The sequence below is a fragment of the Salvelinus sp. IW2-2015 genome, unplaced genomic scaffold (assembly GCF_002910315.2).
Source record: "Salvelinus sp. IW2-2015 unplaced genomic scaffold, ASM291031v2 Un_scaffold1322, whole genome shotgun sequence".
Classification (NCBI taxonomy): Eukaryota; Metazoa; Chordata; class Actinopteri; order Salmoniformes; family Salmonidae; genus Salvelinus; species Salvelinus sp. IW2-2015.
In genome coordinates this window covers 32,744-54,900 of record NW_019942841.1, presented here as the reverse complement: position 1 = coordinate 54,900, position 22,157 = coordinate 32,744, and the positions used below count along the sequence as shown (strand labels likewise).

Below are 22,157 nucleotides of genomic sequence, written 5' to 3'. Positions count from 1 at the left end.
TTCCGAAGGCATTGTATACAGTGCTTAGGAAAGTATTCAGACCCCTTGACTTTTTAGATTARGGCCTAATGAATGTATTTCAATTGACTGATTTCTTTATGTAAACTGTAACTCTATGAAATTGTTGCATGTTGCGTTTATATTTTTGTTCAGTGTATATACAGAATATGAACTGACACTGTTCTATACAGGTAGAATGTGTAAGTGTAACTGCTCCTGGAGCAGAATTCATGACAGCCAGGGGGGTGGGTATCTGTTAATGTTCTTCCAAAATAAATGTTTAAAAATGAAACAACAGATTGAGATGAAGTAACCAACTATTCCATAATGGCTTGGGAATTCCGCTCATGATTTGGAATATTTGTTTTATTCTGTACAGGCTTCCTTCTTTTCACTGTAATTTAGGTTAGGATTGTGGAGCAACTACAATGTTGTTGATCCATCATCAGTTTTCTTCTGTCACAGCCATTAAACCCTAACGGTTTTAAAGTCGCCATTTACCTCATGGTGAAATCCCTGAGCGGTTTCCTTCCTCTCCGGCAACTGGGTTAGGAAGGACGCCTGTATCTTTGTAGTGACTGGGTGTATTGATACACCTTCCAAAGTGTAATCACCATGCTAAAAGGGATATTCATAGTCATTTTTTTTTATTTTTTTTACCCATCTACCAATAGTTGCCCTTTGCGAGGCATTGTGGTTGAATCTGTGTTCACTGCTCGACTGAGGAACCTTACAATTAATTGTATGTGTGGGGTACAGAGATGAGGTAGTCATTCAAAAATCATGTTAATTATTATTGCACACAGAATGAGTCCGTGCAACTTATGTGACTTGTTAAGCACATTTTTAGTCCTGAATATATTTAGGCTTGCCATAACAAAGGGGTTGAATTCTTGAAACATTTCAGCTTATAATTTTCTAAGAACATAATTCCACTTTGACATTATGGGGTATTGTATGTAGGCCAGTGACACAAAATCTAAATGTAACCATTTTAAATTCAGGTTTTAACACAACAAAGTCGAGAGGTGTGAATACTTTCTGAAGKCACTGTATATACTGCGTGTTTGTGTCACACCCTGACCTTAGAGAGCTTTTTATGTCTCTAGTGTGGTTTGGTCAGGGTTTGATTGGGTGGGCATTCGATGTTCATTTTTCTATGTTTTGGTATTCCTTTGTTTTGGCCRGGTATAGTTCTCAATCAGGGACAGCTGTCTATCGTTGTCTCTGATTGGGAACCATACTTAGGTAGCATTTTTCCCACCTGTGTTTTGTGGGTAGTTGTTTTCTGTTTAGTGTTCTGCACCTGACAGGACTGTTTCGGTTTCGTTTATTCACTTTGTTATTTTGTTCTAGTGTTCAGTTTAATAAAATCATGAACACTTACCACGCTGCTCTTTGGTCCGATTCTTCCTCTTCAGGCGACGACACCCGTTACACTTTGGTTCATAATCAATAGACTTACCTCATTACAACACAAAACCCTTAGTTTTAGTATACCAAACTTCCTAAATGGAAACTGTTGATCTGTCACTGTAGTGGGGTAGGCACATTCTCAGAAAATAAACCTTGCTAACGGCGCACATATTATTGCCCAATGAGGAGGCTAATTATTAACAGGGATGTCCAGTGAAATTTTGGCGGGGCTGTATATATTTAGCTCTGGAAATGACTGGTTGTCCGTTTATTGTACATTTTACAGCATTATTGCTTCTGAACATTTCACTCAACCCAGAGTTTTCCGTATAATTAATTGTATTTAATAATCTCTCTAAAAAACATTTCATAAATATTGTTCTGAGACATGTCAAAACATATCCCCCCATCTGACAGATAGCTGATATTCTTCTTCATCCGGCTGTCGGAACTGCACAGGAATGACACTGGGAGACATGAGGTTTCCATAATCCAGACTTCTCCCAGTCTCCTTAGAGAAACATCTATCCTCCATCACTGTCAGCCCACGGCCCCTGAGAACACTTGCTTCATTGCCTTGGGCTTTGGCTGTCTTTTAGCCACATTTATGTCAGTCACTGTCCTCCTCGTAAACCAAGACAGATATTTAGATGTGTTGTAAACACGATTGTTGCAGCGGATGTAACTCCAACTGTCATGTCACACAAAAGACAAAAAATAAGTAATTTAAATGTATCTTGAATGGACACCAAAAAGATCCCATCTCCCAACTTCCAGTAGCTTTACAATGTCATTAATCATGTGATAGTTTCACAGAGGTCAGTATAGTTTAGGGATGGGAGCGCTGATTCCTCCCCTAAGTGAAAAAGCAAGCAGCGGTGTGGACGGGAAGGATAAATCATTGTGGCCTGACGACAGGTAGCCTCCAGCAGCTGCACATCTGGCTCCCCTTGTCCCAGACTGGCTCCTTTTATTGCATTTCATTGCTTTCTTTGGACCCGAGAGAGACTTTAACAGATTACCTTTCAGCTGGCCCCTTATTCTCATCCTTTCTTGGTTATTTTAGTGATTACTACATATCTGCAGGTACCTGGATGCCTAGCAGTGTGAGGATTGAGAGGCTTCCCAGGATTGAGAAACTTTCCCAGGCTTCTCTGTGGGGTTGATTGGCCCATCTCTTGCTGCACTTTTATGCCAGTGTCTATCCTAGCTACTTTGATTTAGTTAATTACTCACACTTGCGTGATGAGCAACCTTCTTGAGACTTGAATACTTTCTGGCATACAGGAGACCCGGGTTCAAAACCCAGTCTGTCACATTGGTGCCGTGACCTGGATGGGTCTCTGCGAGGGGTGAAGTGTAATGGAGGTGGTTCCGTGGTTCACTTGTGTGACGAGTAACCTTCCTGAGACCTGAGGACTTGTATTAGCTCCCCAAGTCACATTAGCACAAGTCTTAGCTCCTGGAGGGCCACATACCTGTTGATTTAAATCCTTGCCTTTTGAATCAGTGTTTGATTAATGAAGTGCAAAGTTTACACTTTGGCCCCTGAGGACTGGAGTTGACACCCCTGTTGACACCCCTGTTTCAGACCTTCTCATGTGTAGGGGTCGATAAGTAATTGGTCAATGGGCAGTCAAGACTTCCCATACATATTCACCAGATAAATAGACAGGGCAGGAGCACACAGAGGACCAACTCCATACCAGTTACTAAAGACCCAAAACACTTGTACCTCCTCTGGTATGGCTTCCCAAAACTCTCCAACACACCTGACATAGTAGTGATGATCCAATGATGACCCCTCAGCTATTACACCAGGGGTGGGCAACTCCAGTCCTTGGGTACCTGATTGGTGTCACACTTTTTCTCCATCCCTAGCAAACACAGCTGATTAATCAAATTGCATTATAAACTGAAGATCATGATTAGGTGATTATTGGAGTCAGGTGTGTTAGCTGGGGCAAAACTGTGGCACCAATCAGGCCCTCGAGAACTGGAGTTGCCCACCCCTCTATTAGACTTTCCTCAATCAGTTAGAAGAACACATGCAGCACAGAAGGGTTTTCGTCAAGTGCGACAGCTTCATCCATCCTAATCTCTATCAACCCATGTACGTTACAAGGAAGTCCTTCCTTCCCACAGAGGGATCTGCCAGAGTGTTTCTCCAGATGTTTTTTTTTTCAGACTCCGTATGTCTTGCACGTCTGCCGAAGGCTCCAGATGTTGGACTGCCCCTGGCAGCCTACCTCTTCCCCTTGTTTGTGGCTCTCTGCCCCGTCCGGGAGCGGGATGAGGTGGAGCATCCTAATACCAGACGGAGGGGAATCCTGAGCGCAGCAACCAGAACTGTCTCCCTAGCCACCTCTAGGGGTTTCCCCCTCCTTCCCCTTTTCTCACTGTCACATCCTCACCTGTCAAGCACGGAATGTTGTTGGCAGTGTCACTTCTCTGGAAATGCTAGTCTTGCGGTGACAGATGTAGTGATGATCAGTCAAAGCGTTTCCCTGCTGCTGTTCATTTAGCAGCAACACTTACCTGGCACAGACCAGGAAAACAATCCAACATGTGCAGTACTATTGCTACCTTGACAGATATTTTTTGGAGAATGGTGATTTTGGAGAATGGTGCTGATTTGGAGGTTTATCACTTAAGCACACCTACCTGATGATTAGATTTGAAAGTTGGAGGTGTTCAAGAAGTGCTACTTATTTATGAAAAATCTGATCTGGCTGTTCCAGTAGCCATGACAGCTGTTACGGTAGACTTCCAGTCATTGCGCTAATGCTAGTTAGCAATGGCTCRCAAAACTACCTTCAACTTTCTTCAAACTGCACGCAGGAAGGAATTGCTAAATCTCGCACTATCACTTTAATACTTAGATAGCATTAACTAATACCCGATTAACAAACCATTTACTTACTAATACTTATGTACATGCCATTTATTGCCATTTTCACCTCTTTACTCATTTATTAAAAGTCTATATTTTTTCACACACACAAATGGCAGACAATATACGATTACAGTTATGTTACAAGTCCCTTCCCTCCCACCCTATGAACACACCCTCCCGGTATTACCTTCATTAGCTTAATGATGTATTCATGTTAATTACTGCATGAACTCATTAACTAAATAATCAACATGAGTAATGAAGCTGTATTCTAAAGTACTGCCGATTAGGTATTAGATCTACATTGAACTAGATTCAACAAATATTCATTGTAAACATAATGGAAAATATGTGATGTGGGCATAAAGAATACTTAATGATTTGTAGCACTATTACTTAATCATTTATTTGCGCTAACTGCTGCATTAACTAACGTTAATTAATCTCTTATTAAGTCTATATTGTAAAGTGTTACATCGGGTATTTTATCAACTGAACTAGATGTGTAATTTTTCAACAATCATAAACATTGTGGAAAATTGTCATGTAATGTTGTCATCATGTTTATAAGTTTCAATGTAGTGTAATTTGTGTATATGTCATTGATTACATGGTTTAATTGAATTGATCGCTTATACCTCTGAGAATGATTTGGAAGTAACTAGATTTTTTAAATTTATTCTACCTACTACTCGTAGGGCTTTTCTAGAACTTCCTGCCATTGCTATGTAGCTTAAAGGCATGATATGTGTAGGGACCACGTAATGTGTAAAGCTCGCACCCATAGTGCTTTACTTCCTGACAATGCACCTGTTACGTGTCCGTATGCATTAGTAGGGATGGCAGTGGGCAAGGAATAACTTTGGGGGAAAAGAATACTCTCAAGGAAAGCTGTTCTGTGAATCTACTGCACCTGTCTGCTAGGCTTCAGGGTTTCCCAAACTGTCATGGGACCCCCTGGGTGCCCATTTTGTTGTGTTTTTTTGCCCTACACAGCTGATTCAAATAACCAACTCATCATCAAGCTTTAATTATTTAATCAGCTGTGTAGTGCTAGGGGGAGAAAAAACAAAACATGCACTCGGTGGGGCCCCAGGACCGAGTTTGGGAAACCCTGTGCTAGAGTCCCCGACTGTCATGGCAGGCCTCCAGCTCACAGCAAGAAAGGATGTCACTCTGGGCCAATGCTCAGTTCGCCCTCTACCGGGCGGAAGTGAAGCCTCATGAAGCCATCAGTTCAATAAGTCATGCTGTCAGAACGCAACAGAGTTCACTTCCTCTCTCATTAGACTGCAATGCCTTCTACAGCCCTGACTGACTGCTAGACCCCTAGCTGGAAAAGCAGATTGAAAGACAGTTGGCATGAATGATGTCCACAATAGGTATGATATAATGTTATCAGTGAATGTTGATCTTATTACTTTTCTGTACATCCATGCATGGGTGCATGCACAAACACAAGCATGCACAAACTCACACACCTCCTGTTGCTTATCCATCAGTAGACAACATATGTTGAAAGAATAAGGGTGGATAAACTCAAGTGAATGAGACATGTTGTCCAGACTACTCTGATCACTGTATGTTGTTTTGGTGATGAAACGAAACGGTAACACCACGGCTGGCTGGGTCCGTGTGATTGGTCAGCTGAAAGGCACCATGTTGGTCCAATCGTTTTAATGGGGTATGGTAGGATCCATGCTGTTCCTTAGCCTGGGCACACTTTCTGTGACCATGGACGGGAGGGTTTTGGGTCTTGCGCTATTTGGCTGAATTGCCTGTGTAGTGGATGAGAAATTCAGGTCGCATGTTGGCTTGATTACATCGCTGACGTCACCTTCCTTGAGATCTGAAGCCAATTGTCGCTCATGGAATGACAGACATGTCTCTTGCTCTGTTGGCTATAAGTGGTGTTGTGCAAGGTATTTTGAGTTTGAGCCCTGTTCAGGGGAACTGAATGAACTATATTGCGGTCTATAATGGAACCATAGTGATGCATTAGTCTCCATGTGTTTATCACAAGAACCTTCCTCTTATGACTCCGTTTACATGACTGAGGCTTGTGACCAAATGCACATGAACAGGAATGTTAGAAATKACCTTTAGATGATTCCACATGGCACTTGTGTCATTCAGAACTCATTGCTGAAGGAGCACATCGTCCCTTGTTTAGAATACATGCACAGCTCTAGTATTCCTAGGGCAGTAAAATACCATTACTAAGCTATTGGATGAAATAACTGAACTTAACATATAAGCAAGCACCTTTATTTGATTAACAGGTATATAGTCGCATTTGTACTGTTTTCTTGCTAGTTTGTGGTCTTATACATTTACTAACAGTGGTTTAGAAAGGCAACTGCTAATGGAAACAATGGCATATGTATACAATACAAATTAGCAAACATATCAAAATCAGTTTTTACAACTTTTGTAGCAACCAATTCTTTCTATTGGTTTGCCATAGTGCAAACTGTGTTATTTGTAAGACAGAGTTTAAACGTGGTTTTAACATTCATACTTTTCAAAATATATTTCTCTGTCTTAAACACATCTCAATGTGTCGACTGCATTCATTGTGCTTCCGGTTCATGTCCTCCTGTCCAGTAATGTTGATTTACAATAAGAATAATTCAAGTGAGTAGGGCCGTACAGGCAGTTGAATGGTGGAAAAGCTATGATTAAAAGTTGAATAAGAATGCACTGTTGCTGTGTGTGTGCATGGCGTGTATGGCATTATGCATGAAGGCCAGTTCAGACTGAGACCTCAGCTATAGTTTTCCAAGCCCTTTCAAAAGTCGTTGAGGATTCCCGGTTTCACTCTCAAACATTGCTTATATGATTATCACACTGATAGGTAAGCGTAGCTGTAAAATCTTGGGGGGAAATGAGTCTGTGTGTGTGCACCTATGTTTCTGACCTGGGTTGAAATATGATTTGTTGTCTTTCCAGTACTTAAGCTGTGCTTGCCTGGTGCAATGGAACCAATGGATTATTCCCCAAAGTGCAAACCCCACCTGTCTCCATCAAACAGTCAAAGTATTTGAAAGAAAACAAATACTATTTGAACCCAGGTCTGGTGTATGTGTGTCCATCCATGTCTGTATGTTTGAATAACTGGACGGAGCGTGTCACATTTAAACGTTTTGTGGGAAAATGTGGCGTACTTTGGGCTACTACGTCCACTCCCAAGTCCAACAGGCGTCGTGTTCCTACATCCATGTGATTTTAGGCCATTGTGGCTGCGAACATGTGATTGGAGGAGGGAAAAAAAAAAAAAACTGAACGAGACATGTCCGTGGTGGAAGCGCTGCTCAGCGAATGGACGGGCATTTCTTTAGCCGCTATTCTGGCTCTATTGCACCGTGTTCTGCAGAAAGCACTGGTAGTGGTGGATGGATCTGTCCCAAAGTCCAGGGTGGAGACCCTGGCTGAGCCCCTCCCCCTCACCGGCAGAGCTCTCGCTCACGAGCAGCCGCAGCGGTCCACCACCATGGAGGGGATCTTGCCGTAGATGATCTGCTCTTTGCGGTTGAAGTAGAGCATGTTGATGGGGGACATCTTGGTGGGGGTGCAGCAGGGCCCGGCGGTGCCGCGAGGGTTAGCCTTGTTCACCAGGTGGGTGTGGGGGTACTTCTGCAGGTGCATGTACTCGCACTCACCAGAGCAGTAGTTGGCCTTGTAGCGCTTGGGGGCAATAATCCAGTCCCAGCCAAAGTCTTCAAAGTCTACCGTGAGGGGGTAGCGGCAACAGCGGGACTCAGGGGAGTTCTCATCACAGTCCAGGCCCGAGTCTCTCCTGGAGCGCTTCGGGCCCTCCGAAATCTTCACCTCCATGAAGGGTTGCTGTAAAGGCACAATACGGAATGGTTGAAAACATGAAACAGGCATTGCTTGATACATTGGGAAACATATTTGATTTTGCTTTTCCAATAAAACATTGCTGATCAAGGTTTCAAACCTGGTGTTGTGATACTTTGAGCCACTGAAAATGTGTGTGTGTGTGTGTGTTGGTGTGTGGGTGGGTACTTATATCCTTGTGGGGACCTAAAATCCCCAAAAGTCCCCACAAGGATAGTAAAACAAGGAAAGTTCTCCCTCGTCATGAGGACATAGGCTATTTTAAGCTTAGGGGTTAGGTTTAGGGGTTAGAGTGACAATTAGGGTAAGGATTTAGGGTTAGGAGTTAGGTTTGGGTTACAGGTTAGGGTTAAGGTTAGGGAAAATAGGATTTTGAGGAAACAATTGTAGGTCCCCATGAGGATAGAAGAACAAAGTTGTGTGTGTGTGTGTGTGGTGTGTGTGTGTGTGTGTGTGTGTGTGTGTGTTGTGTGTGGTGTGTGTGTGTGTTGTGTGTGTGTGTGTGTGTGTGTGTGTGTGTGTGTGAGGCTGTAGGCAATTACTCTGATTAGCACAGTCACACAGAGGACTTCAAGGGAATTTCTGGCCATGTAAATAATGTGAACTTTTATGTAATCAGGTGATAGGACATGATATTATTGGTGGCCAGGGCAACTATTCTGTCATACATATACTCCTTTAATGAGGTATGTGTGTTTATACTAAAGATTCTAAAGTACTTTGAAAATGTGATTGTTAGCTAAACATAAAAGCACATGAGAGCAAATCTTAGGATGCCAAGACCCCTCTGATCAACAACTGGTATTTGAAGCCAAATGAGTCTTGCCACACAATTTGACACAAAAAAATGTATTTGCACTCTTGACAAGGGTGGTACGTGTTGATATTGCATCATTACGCATGAATACATGGGTTCTGGATTATTTCACATAGATCCCACGGGGATAAATAAATTACAAAACTATTTGTAAATTGCTTCGATGGGAGATAAATCTAAACTCACCAATCCTTCTCCGGCTTCAGTTGAGGTAACGGCCAGATCATTTCCCTTTGCGTCCAACGCATTAATCTCGATCCCCCAATTCGTCTCCGGCTGCCGCAGCCACACGGACAGCACTTGTTTCACGTCGATACTYTGCCAAGAGCTGACTCCTGCATTCACGTCGATCTTTAGAGACCGGATACCTATGTGCCTGCCCCCGTCCGTGACAGGSATCAGGCGGGAGATTTGCAGGAACACGGTGGTGACTTCGTCAGCTGGCAAAAGGTGCACCCATAACTGCGCATGAACTATGCGGTTCACCTGAATCTTCGAACTAAAGGAGAATAAGCAACACTTGGGTTTCCGATCGACTTGGACGATGGATTGGGCTGGAGGAGAGAAATTATAACATTAATTACAATATGGAAATGTCATCTCTATTTCCACAATACAATTTGATTTATAAACTAAATTAAATGACTGCAAAAAACGTTTGCAGTTGTATTTAACACAAAACACAATTGTGTTTTCGTTACAGAACCCCCTTGGTAAACCAATTTCAAAATATATATTTAAAGTTACAATGTCATGACAAGTATTGATAAACTATAAAACACAACAATGTGTCTTCTCCAGGGTATCCTCCAATATAGCCTAGCCTATCTAGTTTTAGAACCTCCACACTCAACACCAGAGAGTGACACTGGCACATTATACGATGGAACTTGGCTCGTACGTATTGTTCGTAAATTTACTGCGTAAAATTCTATAGTGGTTTCAATTTAACATGACATTACAGATCAAAACGAATTTATTATTAGTATGAAATTCCAACCTATTCTCAACATAGTGGTGCAAGTAATACGGGATCAGATATGCAAGTGCGCTCTGTGCCCAATGCGTAAAAACAGCTGCGGTCTGGTGCCTTTTTAACGTTATTATTAAACACTGAGTGTACAGAACTTTAGGAACAACTTCCTAATATTGAGAACAGCCTCAATTTGTCGGGGCATGGACTCTACAAGGTGTCGAAAGCGTCCCAAAGTGATACTGGCCCATGTTGACTCCAATGCTTCCCACAGTTGTGTCAAGTTGGCTGGATGTCCTTTGGGTGATCGACCATTCTTGTACACATGGGAAACCGTTGACCGTGAAAACCCAGCAGCGTACACTCAAACCGGTGCGCCTGGCACCTACTACCATACCACGTTCAAAGGCACTTACGTATTTTGTCTTTCCCATTCACACTCTGAAAGGCACACATACGCAACCCATGTCTCAATTGTCTCAAGGCTTAAAAATCATTATTTAACCTGTCTCCTCCCCTTCATCTACACGGGTTGACGTTGATTCAACAAGTGACATCAATAAGGGATCATAGCTTTCGCCTGGATTCACCTGGTCAGTCTATGTCATGGAAATAGCAGGTTGTACTAATGTTTTGTACACTCAGTGTATAGTTGCATTGAATAATAGTCTGTCAAACTTACGTTCAGTGGCCATTGTCATGATTGTTTCTGTGGTGGCATGTTCATCATCTTCTTCCATAACTCCATCCTTATTGTCATCTCCAAGAACATCGTACTGGTCAAGAAGTTGCTGCAAAGGTGGTGCCTTAGGCAAGAGTTGCTTGACAACATCTCGGCTGATATTGGGAGCTTGCTTGAGTCGTAGTTTGCTAAGAATTTGGGACTTGATGGCGTGTAATCTCATGTTTTTGATCTGCTGTCGGACCTCGCATGTTGAGCACTGCTCGCCGTCATCCGTGGCAGGGGGCTGGTGGTGCGCGGTTTGATCACCAAGACCCACTGGACCGAAAGCAACCATGAAACTGAGATAAATCAGAACCTGCGTCAGATGCATTATCTAAGGTGCGGAGTTTGCTATAAAATTGGAATCCCAAATGTAATATGTATTGGGGTGAAGACGGACTACAGAGTTGCCTGTGTTTGAAATCAGGCTCTACACTGATAGGTGTCATGCTTTAATTCGGCAGCCCTTTTTATATTGCAACTTTGGCCTCTCTTTTGTGTCGTCAAAATCTATGATTGGTTGGGCTGGCAACAATGAATTTAACAGACAGACATTAACTGTATTTTTCTGTCAAACCTTAAAGAGGTACGCAATGGCAAGGTTTGGAATAGTTTTGAGACAACTACACTATCAATCAGACAAGACAGTACTGCAAATGGTCAAATAAACATTTCGGATATAGTTCTTGATTTATTGCATAAACGTAAGTCAGCCACAGCCTGTCAACATCTGAATGCCACTGAGAAACCTGTTTTATTTAGCCTGTCCCATCACACCAGCGGTAGACTGGAACCAGAAATCGGTTCTGACATTTATAACACAATGGCCCATTTTTCCCCTTGAGGCCCCCACAACTAAAAATGTTTCCTCAAGGCCTCTACAGCAGCCCATTTTATTCATTGAGGCCACCATTATTAGCCAGATAATTATCATTTTGGGCAACAAAAAAAAGAAGTTAGACAGGCCCTCTAGGCAAAACATTTACCAGCCCTTCTGACATTTGCCAGAAATGCCAGATAGTCAGTCCGCCCCTGCATCCCATCAAAGCGACAGGGATCAAATTAATCGGAGTTATGACTTCTTTACGATCAGTTAGTTATATGATCAGTTTGCCTATCTTTCTGAATCTCTCTTGAAAATGTAAGGTAAATTATTTACAATTATGACAGGAACCAATATTTAGTGTATGTAGACCTATAGGCTACATGGAGTAGACCTACTTGTCTCCAAACCTACTTTCCAAAGGCAAAATGTATTAATCAATAGGCTATAGGATAGATACCATTGCATAGAAAATATATGGCGAAATGGGCTGTACTGTAGGCCTACTATACTGTACTAAAGGCTACTGGGTATTGTTGCCTTGGGGTGTCTGATTTACGAAAGCTTTTTCGTTAAGACGTTTAGTGCCATCGTGCGGCTTATCGACAACTACAGTTGCAACATTACGCACATGTTATGAAATATTCTTTTCATTTACAGATGAAAAGTAGCATATAGGTTCTAATGAAAGTCAATCAAATCGTCAAAATTATGTACATTTTACGCAGCAATATGGATGGCATGACACAATGACTTGGGCACGAGTCATGTCAATGGTTTATAGCCTATTATCATTATGGAATTTGAGACTATATCCCTTATGTGAAAGAAAACATACTGAACGACTTTAACTAATGCAGACTTATGGACTATACAGTTTTACGCACACTCCTCCAATGAGTTTTACAGATTTACGCATTCGTCAAGAAAGAATTCGTCAAAAATATATATATTTTTTATGACAACAATTGGTTTTAAATATATATGAGCACATATAGCTTGCTATCAWTACTCATAAAACCTTACACAGTGCCCCTGTGGCTTAAGCGAAAGCGCACTACGGTACCTCCTGTGCCATAATGGTCCAGACCTCTTGGCAGACTCAGTAGTAGCCTAAAACCTAGATACAGGGAAGCTGCACGGGGGTACACTTCCAGCAAAGGCCTGGGAGACAGGATTATAATCTATGGCGTTAGTTTATAGCAACAACTGAGTATATTCCTTACTTTAAACATTGTAATAAATCACTGAGATGTCAAACATGCCACAAGAGGGTGATATTGTACAAGTATCAGTAGCCTGATTGTGTGCGCACAATTTACCTCCACAACCTAGTCGACACAGCTACTAATTGCTGTTGAGTGTGTATTCAAAATATAATTATGTCCTACAAGCTACAGCCGCCATTAGAAAGTGAAGTCAAACAGGCAACAATTTCAACGATGACCTATGGGTAATCTCGAGTAGAATGATGGCAAGAAGTTGTCGTCATCCAGGTCCAGGACTATTCATGGGTTTGAGACCTTAAATCGATTTAGCATTTAGTTAAATTACTGCACAATGTGGTWTGGTGCAACATTGGATGCCCAGTTTGGTAACGTAGTGCACATTTCGTGCATAGAGAGAAACCGACCAATAATGTCGCTGCCTTCCAAGCTTCAAGTTCAAATCATTGGACGCATATGCAGCGGTTTGAAGCCGATAAGGAGATTGAATAGAAAGGAGAGGCGGCACATATAGTAATTTCGGTTCACAATCCGTGTGGATGTATGACACTTATTTATTGAAATCGACCGTAGGGGAAAGTGTCGTTAAAGAGAAAACGAGGATGTGATTTCCCACTGGGTGAATTTGATATTCATGGGGGTAAACTCACCCAGTCCTACTTTTCCAAGAGCCCTCTTGAAGGTATGTATCCCACGCATCAACAATATTTTATGATATGTATTTTTCAGGGAATTGTGTGGGAAATGGACTATAGGCGCAGGCTACGTCTAAATAATGGTGTATTAAGCAGAAATGCGCTCATGAGTAGGGAATTTTCAGAATCTTATTTCGAAGGGTGACAACTATTTCGCCCTCTATTTCCCCATCCCGGTTAGCATTTCTCCTTGACCTTTTATGTTCACATTTCAATAGTGAGATTATTTCATATATGCCCTTACTAATTCAAGAAAGGTGGGTTATAGTAGAATGGGGGATAAACGTCCCTGGTATGGCCAACTTCACCCTCACATTCCCAAAGATGGAAATTAAATGGACACATTTTTTATTTAGAATAACTTTTTCTCAAATAATAACCTATACGACTATATTACACATAATCAGGTTATTTCCAAATGTAAAATATAATAACAAAATGTAAAGTAGAATTGTTGTATGTGTTGGTTGTAATACCCTCCCTCCCCCCCTCCCTTCTAAATCCGCTGGGGAGGAGGGTAGGGTTTACAGGGTCGAGTCCCATGATACCTGGGCTAGAGCGACATGCTTGCCACGTTCCATGCTTGAGCTAAATGCTACATTGCCACGTTCCTTATAGGCTACCTGGGCTAGAGCGACATGCTTGACATAAGGTAACAGGCATCACCTTTCCCCACTTTGTCTTAAAATATGAAAAGATGTGTCATAAAGATCTGATTGAAGTTTTAGGAATCAGCACTGTACTTATATAAGCGGAAGCCACTGTCAAAAAGCATAAGCTACAATGCTAGTATTTTGCAGCATCTGTATAAAGCAAATTGTATGWGAGAGATGAACGGGATGATATAATAGTGTGCTGCTCTATCAGAGAAATAATCACATGCCACCTTGAATCTGGATCAGGCAGGACTGAGGCAGCACACACAAGCACAGGACAGATGGAGATGTGGACAACAGCAAATAACATCAGTCCTTTGTGCATTCAACCTAGAGCCACATAGTCTATTTATACAATGCCTAGTCAAAGTCTACACACCCCTTGCAGTCTTCACATTTTGCTACCTTATAATTAAACAAAAACCTACTCCACATTTTCAAAGTGAAAAAAATTATAGAGCATTTTCCAAATTACTTATATCTACACAGAACAACAAAAATATAAACGCAACATACAACAATTTCAATGATTTTACTGAGTTACAGTTCATATAATAAATCAGTCAATTGAAATAAATTCATTAGGCCCTAATCTATGGATTTCACATGACTGGAAATACAGATATGCATCTGTTTGTCACAGATACCTTAAAAAAAAGGTAGGTGTCGTGGATCAGAAAAMCAGTCACTATCTAGTGTGACCACCGTTTGCCTCATGCAGCGCGACACATCTCCTTTGCATAGTTATTCAGGCTATTGCTTGTGGTTTGCAGAATGTTGTCCCACTCCTCTTCGATGGCTGTGCGAAGTTGCTGGATATTGGCGGGAACTGGAACACTCGGTTGTACTCGTCGATCTAGAGCATCCCAAGTGTGCTCAATGGGTGACGTGTCTGGTGAATACGCAGGCCATGGAAGAACTGGTACATTTTCAGCTTCCATGAATTGTGTACAGATCCTTGCGACTTGGGGCCGTGCATGAGGTGATGGCGCCGGATGAATGGCACGACAATGGGCCTCAGGATCTCGTCACRGTATCTCTGTGCATTCAAATTGCCATCGATAAAATGCAATTGTGTTCGTTGTCTGTAGCTTATGCCTGCCCATACCATAACCCCACCATGGGGCACTCTGTTYACAACGTTGACATCAACAAACCGCTAGCTCACACAACGCCATACACACTATGCTGTCTGCCATCTGCCCAGTACATTTGAAACCAGGATTCATCTGTGAAGAACACACTTCTCCAGTGTGCCAGTGGTGGATATGGAGGTCCTGGGCTGGCATGGTTACACGTGGTCTGCGGTTGTGAGGCCGGTTGGACATACTGCCAAACTCTCTAAAAGAATGGCTTATGGTAGAGAAATGAACRTTCTCTGGCAACAGCCCTGGTGGACATTCTTGCAGTCAGCATGCTTTTAYTTCAGCTCATGAAGCATGAGACGAACACTTTACATCTTGCGTTTGTATCTTTTGTGCCATTAACTTCATCTGGCTTTAATTCCAGTTTCTCTACAACTATACTGAACAAAAATATTTATTTCCTTCAAATGTTGATATTTGCTTCCATGCACAATTCAATATTACTTTTGCAATACATTAAATAGCCTTATAACTTTGACAAGTCAACAAATTATATATTCGATTCACGTCTCCAAGTAAACCAAAAATAAAAGTTAAAGATTAGGATTAACCTCTTTTAAATGTTGATACTTGGTTGCATTATCAACCAAACACAATTCAATATGACTTTTGTAATGTAATACAGTAAATAGCCAAAAGTTAAGGCAATCTTAGAAACGAATGTAACAGTATCTATTCAACCTTAAAATGAGTAACACATCCATGGCCACATTGAGGTTTTCTAACCATAAATGTATTTTTATGTAATCATAGAAAGCGTGCATGTTCAACATAGCATGTGAAGGTCGCACGTCTGTGGAAATCTTCACAATTGCTGTAATAATCTGTGCAGAATCTTGAACAGCATTGATCACTTGCACTATGTAATTTTAATGCAGTCTAATCTCAACTGCAATCCAGGTCATTTGGTTGTGCTATTAGATTAATGGTTGAAAGCGCAGTGATAACACATTCAGATGACTTAACTTAACCAAAAATCAGACATTGTTTTTCCATTGGAATTTGGTTGTGCTTTAGATGGTTGAAAGCGTAGTGATAACACATTGGGAATTCAACAAACTTCTGGCTGTCCTTTTTGAATGGGTGAATAAAAGGTTGAAATCTCATTGATCAACGTCTCAACCAAATATGACCCAAAGGTCCATGTTGAAATCACCTGGTGTGTCCAGTGTGTAGCTACTGCTGCATAGGTGGTAACAGAGGGAAAAATGCTAAGTCACTGTGAAAATAGTAGGCCTCTCAATTCTTTCCTTTGCCATCTGGTATTTTTAGGCTGCCTCTGATGGAAAATAAAACACTGAAATTCTCTCCCTATTTTCTCTCCCTACAGCATATGGAAAAGATCTGTGTAGGGGAGTACAGGAGGATGGCTGACCGTCTGGACTATTTCAGTGAAGCTCGGTCCAGACAAGAATCGGCTTCCTAGCCGTCACTTCTCGACCAAAGCCTAAGCCCCTCTCAGACACACTCCTGCTTCACCAGCTCCCTGAAATCAATGCTACACTATTTATATCATGGGATGCGTCAAATCCAAGAAGAGCGATCCGACCCAGTACGCCAACTCGGTGGAGAAGGTGGACGGGAAGCGATGGGGCGAGAATGCGCTGCTGGTCCACTCGGAGACGGGGTCAGGGAAAGACTCTGCCCGGGTGGACCCCATCCTGCTGGAGTATGCCCAGCGGCTGTCGGAGGAGATTGTGGCCCGGGCAGTGCAGCAGTGGCTGGAGGTGGACAGCCGCTACAGTGACATCCCCTACATTGAGTGTGACGTGCCATGAGGGGGGGCAGAGGCAGTGCAAGAGGCATTTCTGTTCTGGGATTCACCTTGACCCTCTGGGGAGAGGAGGACAAATGGATGCCCAGAAGACAGGAGACCAGACAGCACTCAGATTCAGGGTGAAACAAAACACTACGAACATGTACCAGCTGGAGATGACAAGATGTTGATCCCAATCTATGGTCCAAAGCCATTTTTCTGTTTAATTAATACATACTTGGATGTTGTAACTCATCTGGTGACATTTTGACCTTGACTAACAGACAAAGACCTTGGCTACTCCTCTCATATTCAATCTAGACCATGTGCTTCCCTCTATCGTTAGCTAGAGGATGAGAGTTGGGGTGTGTTTGGTTAAACCGGCTTGGGAGCCAATAAAGCAGGAGAGTATCATTGAATCCTGGTTTGAAAATTACCGGTTCTGCCTTTCAGTAAAAGTATACCGTTTTTTTTTTTTTTTTTGCTTGACGCGTGCCACATCCTGGGGCCAAATTTCAGGTCCTATGTAGGAAATTATTAATTGGCCCCTCAAGTGTTTTTCACTTGAAATGTTTGCTGGGGTCAGCAGGTACACACCTCCCTCTCTATCTGTCTTCTCAGGCAGAAGCTCCCAGGTTAGGGATATTGGATAATGGTGTCCCAGGGGGCCTGTGGTCCACATCCACCAACAAAGGAAACTCATTCTTCAAACTACCCATGAAGTAGGTCCGGGACGATACCAGTATCGCGATATTCGTTAGTATCGTGGCAAGGAAACAAAACATGAAGCGAATTTAACTTCAGCCCTGATGTTGGAAACAAAAATCATTATGTTGTTATCCAGAGTCCCGTTCATTTATTTTCCAAGCTATAGCACACAATATTTTACATACAGCAGGTTTTTAAAGGACCAAAGAGCTTCGTGTTTTCATTTTTGCCATGGAAAGAATATCGCGATACTGGTATCGTCCCGGCCCTACCATTAAGCAGGTCTGCCCACGAGCTGCAGCATCCTAGGACCTGACTACGGTCACTTTGACAAAATGATGCTCGAGGAATGTTTTACAGAGGTTCAGCGTCCTCCCATTTTGTGAATTTGAATGCCAATGACAATAGGACATTCCTGAGGGCTGGCTAGGTCCGCATGCCATGAGTAAATCAGGACATTAGGACGGATTCACACACTTTTACCGTGACTTTTCTTCTGGGCACAAAAAGTGTGCTGGGTTCACAAATACCTTTTGTTTTGGCCAAAATGTCTAGGACCAAGCAGCCTGGTTTTTACGTACTGTCTTCTATCCAATGATGAACTACTGCCATCTGCCCCATAGAATTTACAGCACAAATATGCAACTCTAAAAGGCCATGTTATTTTTATTAAGAGCAAATGGCTTCTTAATAGTACGATGCTATTTTAACAGGCCAAAGACACACATACTCACAACAGAGAGTTGAGTTGTTTGGAATAGGGGACCACAACTGCCAAAGTCCTTAATGAATGCTAATACAAGCACAATATGTTTGATGGGCTTTCTTATGACGTTTATTTGATAGAAGGCGATATTAGTGAGTTTTAGTCATAGCACGTCAGTTCCCACCCTACCACAAACGATGTTCAAGAAGCTTTAAAAGGTGCATTAGGCTGGGCAACATGGTACATTTCCAGAGCGTTAATTAGGGTGCTATTGTATACACCACAAAGAACAAGTGGACATTATTTGACTGGAAAATCAAGTTTTGCTGAAGTTTGGAATTGCTGAAGTTTGGAATGTGTATCTCAAGTGAGAATTCAGCTGGCAGGGCATTAGGTTTGCTCAGCAAAAAATGTGGTGGTGTGCTTTAAATGCGACACCAAAAATCCATTCTAGTTAAAAGCAACAAATACTGTTTATAATGACATTTGCACTAATCTGGGTTGAGAGATTAATCTCTTGAACCATCCCAAAAATTCTGTAAACAAATTTAAAAGCCTGTCGAATGCCTCCGTCGAAACAGTTTGCGCGTATATTACAACAACATTTTGACGTTATTCTTTGTTTTGTCTTTTTTTTTTTTTGTCTGTTCGCGCACACAAACATTTTTCTTGAGGCAAGTTTAAGTTCGGTAGCCCGAGTATATGCCCCTTTGTCGGTGATTGGTGCTACTCCTAGTAGCAGTGGGAACTATAGACAGGATTCTTGAATGAGAGACGACAGATTTTCATGCACATTTTCTCACTTGAGAAATACTGCACCAAACATCTTAGTTAGATGTAAAATTACTAAGACCTCCTCAGYAAAAATGCCAACATTAATTACTAATAATTCTTGATTTATCTTTGATTTATCTTTGACTCTTTTGAGGAAGTGTTATTGGCTAAGTTGTTGCTACGGCATCTCAAGAGGGACAAACCGTAATATTGCTGCTTTTTTCTTGTTTTTCAAGCTAAGGTCTTTTAAGGGAGTTTGCTAGTAGCAAACCAAACCTAGTTTGTGGGCCCATTTTAGCGGTGACCCAATTTTTTCCCCATACTGAATTCCTTAATCTAAGAACTGGGAGGTGGAGGGTTTAGAAACAGATCACTTATCACTGCTTCAGCTAAATGTTTTAACAACTTATAGATAAAGCTGCAAAAAACAATACATACAAAAGTTGTAAGCTTGATTTTGACTCCAATAAATTGGTTGATAAAAGTCATGTTTTACTATGCAGAAGACAGCTAGCACTACAGTATATACTGTATACAATGCATTCGGAAAGTATTCAGACCCCTTGACTTTTTCCACATTTTGTTACGTTACAGCCTTATTCTAAAATGGATTCAATWGTTTTTTCCCCCTCAATCTACACACAATACCCCATAATGACAAAGCAAAAACAGGTTTTTAGTCTCGAGTTTTCTTGGGTATGACGCTACAGGCTTGTATTTGGGGAGTTTCTCCCATTCTTCTCTGCAGATCCTCAAAAGCTCTCATGTTGGATGGGGAGCGTCGATGCACAGCTATGTTCAGGTCTCTCTCCAGAGTTCGATCTGGTTCAAGAATCACTCAAGGCCATTCAGAGACTTGTTCCGAAGCCATTCCTGCGTTGTCCTGTTGGAAGGTGAACCTTCACCCCAGTCTGAGGTCCTGAGTGCGCTGGAGCAGGTTTTCATCAAGGATTTCTCTGTACTTTGCTCCATTCATCTTTCCCTCAATTCTGACAAGTCTCCCAGTCCCTGCCCCTGAAAAACATCCCCACAGCATGATACTGCCACCCCCATGCTTCACCGTAGGGATAGTGCCAGGTTTCCTTCAGACGTGACGCTTGGCATTCAGGCCAAAGAGTTCAATCTTGGTTTTCATCAGACCAGAGAATCTTGTTTCTCATGGTCTGAGTCCTTTAGGTGCCTTTAGGCAAACATGTGCCTTTTACTGAGGAGTGGCTTTGGCCACTCTACCATAAAGGCCTGATTGGAGGAGTGCTGCAGAGATGGTTGTGCTTCTGGAAGGTTCTCCTATCTCCACAGAGGAACTCTGGAGCTCTGTCAGAGTGACCATCGGGTTCTTGGTCACCGCTCTTCTCCCCCGATTGCTCATTTTGGCCGGACGGCCAACGCTAGGAAGATTCTTGGTGGTTGCAAACTTCTTCCATTTAAGAATTATGGAGGCCACTGTGTTCTTGGGGACCTTTAATGCTGCAGACATTTTTTGGTACCCTTCCCCAGATCTGTGCCTTGACACAATCCTGTCTCGGAGCTCTACGGACAATTCCTTCGACATCATGGCCTGGTTTTTGCTCTGACACGCACTGTCAGCTGTGGGACCTTATATAGACAGGGGTGTGCCTTACCAAATCATGTCCAATCAATTGAATATATCACAGGTGGACTCCAATCATCAGGTTGTAGAAACATCAAGGATGATCAATGGAAACAGGATGCTCCTGAGCTCAATTTTGAGTCTCATAGCAAAGGGTCTGAATACTTATGTAAATACAGTATTTTGTTTGTTTTATACATTTGATAAACCTGTTTTTGCTTTGTCATTGTGGGGTATTGCGTGTAAATTGATGAGGGGAGATAATGTATGTGTCCATTTTAGAGTAAGGCTGTAACGTAACAAAATGTGGAAAAAGTCAAGGGGTCTGAATACTTTCCGAGTGCACTGTATTTCATAACAATAAAACTGCGATAGCCTTCTAAGTTACGTCGAACACAGAAATCCAATGCCTTGGATATGGTCAATTTTGCAGTTCACAATGCTTCCAGCTTGAAAGAAATACAAGGAATACCAACGTATGTACAAACTAGGTGTACCTGGATTCTTTCCTTCGAAATATGATGTCAGTATCGGTAACAATGGCGAAATTTCACTTGAGTTACAGTAACATCTTGTAACATCAGTCTTTGTCAACCCTTTGGTTTGATTATGAACAAAATGTGTTTTCTGTTGGGAGATCCTAATGCTTCTTTTGCATCATCTGAATCTATATATTTATGTAATATTCATTTCACCTGCAGCACTGTACAGGTCTGTAAATAACTAATTGAAAAAAAATGTGAATACCAATAAAGCTGAAATCTATGCCTTCTACCATTGATTAAGTGACTTCATCTCTTTTTTGAGAAAGGGCATCGGCAAGATTAGGACCTGTGACCCTCTATCTCAGTGCATAGTCAACTGCTGTTGAGGCACTTAGAATGTTAATAAATTAGAAATGTGATTAGTGAAGTATGTTGGCGGGGAAAAAGTTGAAACTTTGGTTCGAACTGGAAACCTTGCGGGTCGCAACCCGCGTCTGACGCCCCCCATCCACCTCAGACCCCACTAACCTTTACTAAGCTCTGACCAATGAGCTTTAATCCAACCAATCAATTTGTCCAACTACTTCTGAAATACTTGGGAAGATCTGATTGCAATCAATTATTTTAATCGTCAACACTTTTAAAGATATGGGCACAATCAGAATATGGGCAAGATCAGGAGAGAGGACACGTTAGCACCTGGTATAAATGGGGCCATTGATCATGAGCATCATCAAAGGTTAATCATCTGATAATGACCCTAACCCTTACTTACCCCTTACTGTAGTCTCACGGTACCACATCTCAACACTGTATTCTCATTTGAGAATGGCTTGAGAAAAATCGGCTGGAATCAAAGCTACCCTTACTCTAACCTTAAGCAATTTAAATTTCTCTATTGCCTA

The 22,157-nt window shown here is 41.9% G+C and overlaps 2 protein-coding genes across 3 annotated transcripts; one reads left to right on the top strand and one right to left on the bottom strand.

Annotated features, from left to right (window-relative positions):
- Positions 1-6,564: 6,564 nt before the first annotated feature.
- mstnb (myostatin b) lies at positions 6,565-11,112 on the bottom strand. The gene is made up of 3 exons (XM_024137834.2): positions 10,646-11,112; positions 9,177-9,544; positions 6,565-8,158 (listed from the first exon to the last, which is right to left on the bottom strand). Exons 1-3 carry the CDS (start codon positions 11,016-11,018, stop codon positions 7,778-7,780), a joined length of 1,122 nt encoding a protein of 373 aa, XP_023993602.1. The 5' UTR covers positions 11,019-11,112; the 3' UTR covers positions 6,565-7,777.
- A 1,756-nt stretch (positions 11,113-12,868) lies between these two features.
- LOC112070424 (small membrane A-kinase anchor protein) lies at positions 12,869-21,548 on the top strand. 2 transcript variants are annotated; one of them, XM_024137833.2, is made up of 2 exons: positions 12,869-13,418; positions 16,563-21,548. In XM_024137833.2, the coding sequence occupies exon 2, from the start codon at positions 16,747-16,749 to the stop codon at positions 17,008-17,010; it is 264 nt and encodes an 87-aa protein (XP_023993601.1). In that variant the 5' UTR covers positions 12,869-13,418; positions 16,563-16,746; the 3' UTR covers positions 17,011-21,548. The 2 variants fall into 2 exon arrangements, with proteins under 2 accessions (XP_023993601.1, XP_070295064.1); XM_070438963.1 differs by lacking the exon at positions 12,869-13,418 and adding an exon at positions 13,986-14,083.
- The last annotated feature ends 609 nt before the right edge of the window (positions 21,549-22,157 follow it).